Genomic DNA, 4,534 nt, shown 5'->3' on the forward strand with positions numbered 1-4,534 from the left:
TGCAGTGTGGGCTCCTCCACGGCGGCACATGGCGATTGCTCTGCATGGTGCCCCTGGGCTGCAGAGGGACAGTTTAGAATTAAGCTTTATCCTTAATTTTTCCATTATTGTTATGCAGCCAAAGACAATTATGAGTAATCTTTCACAGAATCAAAGGGTGCCTGAGGTCAGTCAGAAGGGACGTCCGGGCCCCTCTGGTCCAACCCCTGCTCAAGCAGAGACACTGCATCTGCTTCTCCAGGACCACATCCAGATGGCTTTAAAGATCTCCAAGGAGGTGGTTTCACACCTTTTCAGACAGCTGGTTTCCAGGGCAGAAATACACAATAAAAAAATGACATCCTGATGTTCAGACAGGAACCTCCTGTGTGCCAGTTTGTGCCCCTTACCTCTTGTCCTGGCACTGGGCACCACAAACAAGAACCTGGCTCCATCCTCTTCACCTTCCCTCCAGGCATTTATGGTCATTAATAAGATCTCCCTGCTCCTCCACTTCTCCAGGCTGAGCAGCCCCAGCTCTCCCAGCCTCTCCTCGTGACAGTGCCCACATAAAATATCCCAAAACATTAAAAAAGTCAGATGTTTGGAGAGGAGACATTGCTTCATTCTGCATGGAGCATAAGGAGAGAAATCCCCACAATTCAAGCTCACCAAGTCTTTACACTGCTTTCTCCTTATAGTCATACCTACCTATTATATATTCATAAAATTATCCAAGTACACGATTATGTATTTTAATCTTCTGTATTTGAGCAAGAATCTTTGGTGATTGTTTGGAGAGGTGTCCAGTTACTCACCTTGTCCATATTTGGGCACGGGGTTTTTTAAGGACACCTAATCAGTCTCTTCTGATTGGTTTCTGTCTTGAATTTGTGCTCTTTCCCCACCTTTATTGTAACCAGAGGTTCTGCTGGGGATTCTGGAGACCACCCCCTGTTCCCATCAGTCAGAATCACAGCTAGCAGATCTGCAACATGTGAATTTTCTCCTTCCCATGGACTGCCCTTTGGTTTCTGATTTAATGGATGTTCTCTTTTTCAGTGTCCATGACTCCAGCACCCTGCATGCTGACCCTTCCTCAGTGATGAAACAGCTGAAATTGGCTCAAATTGTCCTTTCCTATTATCCCTGCCTGAAAAATGACACATCACTGTCATGTCATTATATCCTCAACCCAAGGTGAGATTGGTACACCCACATTTGGGACTAGGGTGAAGTCTCATACTGCCCACATGAAGCTGGAAAGAAGAGCATGAATGCACAGTCCCTGCAAGGAACCATGAAGTCCACAGCATCCCCCATAGAGCACAGTGAGCCCTGAATTCTGCATCCCCCAAATCCTGCATCCTCTCCTTATATCCCTCCCCCCTACAGTGCCCAGCTGTACTCTGAATCTTGTACCCCACTTTAGATCCTGATTCCTGTGTCCCACACTTTCACCCCAAATCCACAGTTCTGCATCCTGCCCCCAAATTCAACATCTCCCAAATCCCACATCTTCACCCTAAATTTCCTATCACCCCATCAAGTCTGCATTCCCTCTAAATGCAAGATCCCCCAAATCCCATTTTGCTCAAATCCCACAGCTTCACCCCAAATCCAGCATTTCCTCAAATCCCTCTTCTTTCACCTCAGATCCCACAGCTTCAACTCAAGTCCTATGTTGCTCTAAATCCTACAGCTTTGCCATAAATCCTGCATTTCCCAAACCCCATAGCTTTGCCCCAAGTCTCACGTTGGTCAAATCCTTCAGTTTTATCCCAAATCTCCCAGTTTCCTCCCAACTCCTGCAAGGCCCAAATCCCACAGCTTCACCTCAAATACTTGGTTGCCCAAATCCTACCTTTGCTTTGAATCCTTCAGTTTGCCCCAAGTTCCCTGCACCCCAAAACCCTGTTTCATCCCAAATCCACCAGATTTGCCCCAAGTACCTCTTTGCCAGAAATCTCCCAGTTTCACCACAATTCCCCCAGTTCCATTCCTGCAAGATACTGCAGCTGCTCCTGCCCGGCTGGTCAATGATGCCCAGGCTGTTGTACATCAGGTGCTGGAGAGCAGCAATGCCAGCATGAAGATACGGTCATCATTGTGGCTGTTGCCCTGCACCCACATCTCACAGTTTTTGGCGGCTAGCCATCAGAAATCCACAGAATGCCCCAGAAGGTTCCCAGAAAGGATAGGGAGCCCTGGTTGAGGCTGGCCAGGTGTTTCATCATTTGCCACTGTGATAGGGCTCCTGATGGCCACCATCACTGGGGGCTGGAGCACCTCCTATAGTGCCGTGGGGTTGAGGGACAGTGCCCTGACTGTTGCCCAGCCAGTCCCCAAGCAGCAGCAACCCACCCAACGAACTCCCCTCACTTTTTCAAGCTGTCCTTCTGTATGATGTCCTATGGTATGGAATATCCCTTTGGCCAGCTTAGATCAATGGGTGGAAAGTGTCCTCTCTTATTTCCTCTGTAGGCTGGTGCCACAAGGAGACAGAGCAAAGTGTAATTACTCATAGCATCCAAGATACAGGTACTAACGTCCAAAGATCACTACAGCACAAACACCAGATTAGTTCCCAATCAGCAGTTTTATCATATTGTAAGCCAAGATCACAAAGCACAGGAAAATGACAATTTCAATCCAACTTCTAAAGATGGTAAACAATGTGACAGACACATAAATAATAGCAAGTGCTAAGTGATATAGTTCTGAGAAAACACTGAAATATCTGTGCAAAAAAAAAAACAACCCATAATAATTAGCAATTATTGAGTTCATATCATATGGTATGGAATATTCCTTTGACCAGTTCAGGTTAGGTATCTCAATTCTGTCCTCTCCCAACTCCTTGCATCCCCCACAGCCCTCCTCACTGGCAGGGCAGTAGGAGAAACTGAGATGTCCTTGGCTCTGTATAGCACTGCTCAGCAACAACTAAAACATCAGTTAGTTATCAATATTGTTTTTCTCCTAAAGCCCAAACGTATAATACCAAACACAATGAAGGAAAATTCAACGCCATCGCAGCTGAAACCAGGACGCACGGACAGGTGGCTGGACTACAGCATGCGCGTAATTACGTTGCCTACAATGCCTGCTGCCTTGCCGACCACGCCGGGCAGAAAGAGTGAAGCCACATTGACCAGGAGGCCCACAGCCGAGATGATCCATGCATGGTTTTCAGTGCTCCTCTTCTCCTTCCGCAGCCGCTCAACCTGCAGCAGCATTTTCTCTGCATCATGCTTGTAACCCTCCTCCATCAGTGTCTGATGTTCCTGTGGGACAGAAAGTGCTGTTAGTCCCTCTGCACAACGCCACAATAAAGCCACAACGTGCTGGTACCATTGCACAGCACCATCATCCATGGCACAGCCACAACATGCTGGTTCCACCACACAACACTATCACAGCGCTCACCTTCAGGTGGTGCTCCAGCATGCGGTTTTGCTCCTTCAGCCGCAGGCGCTGCTCCTCCAGCAGTTGCTGCTCCAGCTGCCTGCAGTGCTCCTCCAGGCTGTATTGCTGCTCCTTCAGGCACGCTGCCTCTGCCTCCCTGGCTGCTGCCTCCTTGGCTGCTGCTGCCTCCTGCTGTCGCTCCATCAACACCAGGCGAGCATCGACTGCATGCAACGCCTGTGCCAGCGGCTCACGCTCCCGCAGGAACACCTCCAGCACTGCATCTGCCTGATGGTACAGCTATGAGCCACCGCCAGCACCACCACACCAGGCTCCATCACACCCCACTCACCTTAACACCCTTTTCAGGCCACCACTGGTAGCCTTCCAGCACGCAGCACAGATCATTCTGGAACAGCTGTGCACCACCTGGTGCCGCGTAGTCCCCACACTCCAGACGGTGCTTCACATCCTGCCACAGCTCCTGCAGCACCGCCTGGCAACGCTGCTCTGATGCCTCCTCATTGCGCCGGCAGAACTCCTCCTTGGCCGCCTCCAGCTCTCGCTGCACCACAAAACAGATCTGAATTGAGCAGAAATTGCCCCCAGAGCCCCACGGCGTGACAGTGACTCACCATCAGCTGACACTGGTAGGTGCGCTCGTTGTCAGCAAAGGCACGGGACAGGAAAAGGGTGACAGCACGGCGCTCCCAGTGCCGGTGCACATCCACCAGAGTGGCACGCGAGTCCGTGGGCAGCACCAGGTCCTGCTCCATGCCCTTCTGGTACTCAGCCACTGCTGCTGCCACTGCCGCGGTGTTCTCGGTCCTTGCCAGTGCTGCCACTGTGCTCTCCACACAAGGCACTTCACCTTTCACAATGGTAGCCACATATTTCTCCACCAGGGAAGCCAGCACTGTGGGAGACACCATCGCTGAGACACATCACACCCACACACATCCCCCGTGTGCCACACCATCCTCATGCTCTGCCACTCACTGATGCCCGTCACCCGGCGCCCGCCTGGCAACTCCTTCACCGGCGCCTTCTCCCAGATGTACCGGCAGAAGGCGTCCACCTGTTTCCGGAAGCCCGGCTGCAGCTCGTCCTCCCGCAGCTCCTCCAACCGCGGCAGATCCGCGGCAGC

General features: G+C 51.1%; 1 protein-coding gene across 1 annotated transcript; it reads right to left on the reverse strand.

Moving 5' to 3' along the window:
- Positions 1-2,559: 2,559 nt before the first annotated feature.
- Positions 2,560-4,534, reverse strand: LOC104910451 (guanylate-binding protein 1-like; the record flags this gene model as incomplete). The annotated part of the gene is made up of 5 exons (XM_010709308.2): positions 2,560-3,266; positions 3,409-3,675; positions 3,740-3,952; positions 4,023-4,303; positions 4,387-4,534. Coding segments are annotated over 5 exons (1,125 nt in total), but the record flags the coding sequence as incomplete, so codon positions are not given.

Source organism: Meleagris gallopavo, chromosome 3 (genome assembly GCF_000146605.3).
Source record: "Meleagris gallopavo isolate NT-WF06-2002-E0010 breed Aviagen turkey brand Nicholas breeding stock chromosome 3, Turkey_5.1, whole genome shotgun sequence".
In the NCBI taxonomy this organism is placed as follows: Eukaryota; Metazoa; Chordata; class Aves; order Galliformes; family Phasianidae; genus Meleagris; species Meleagris gallopavo.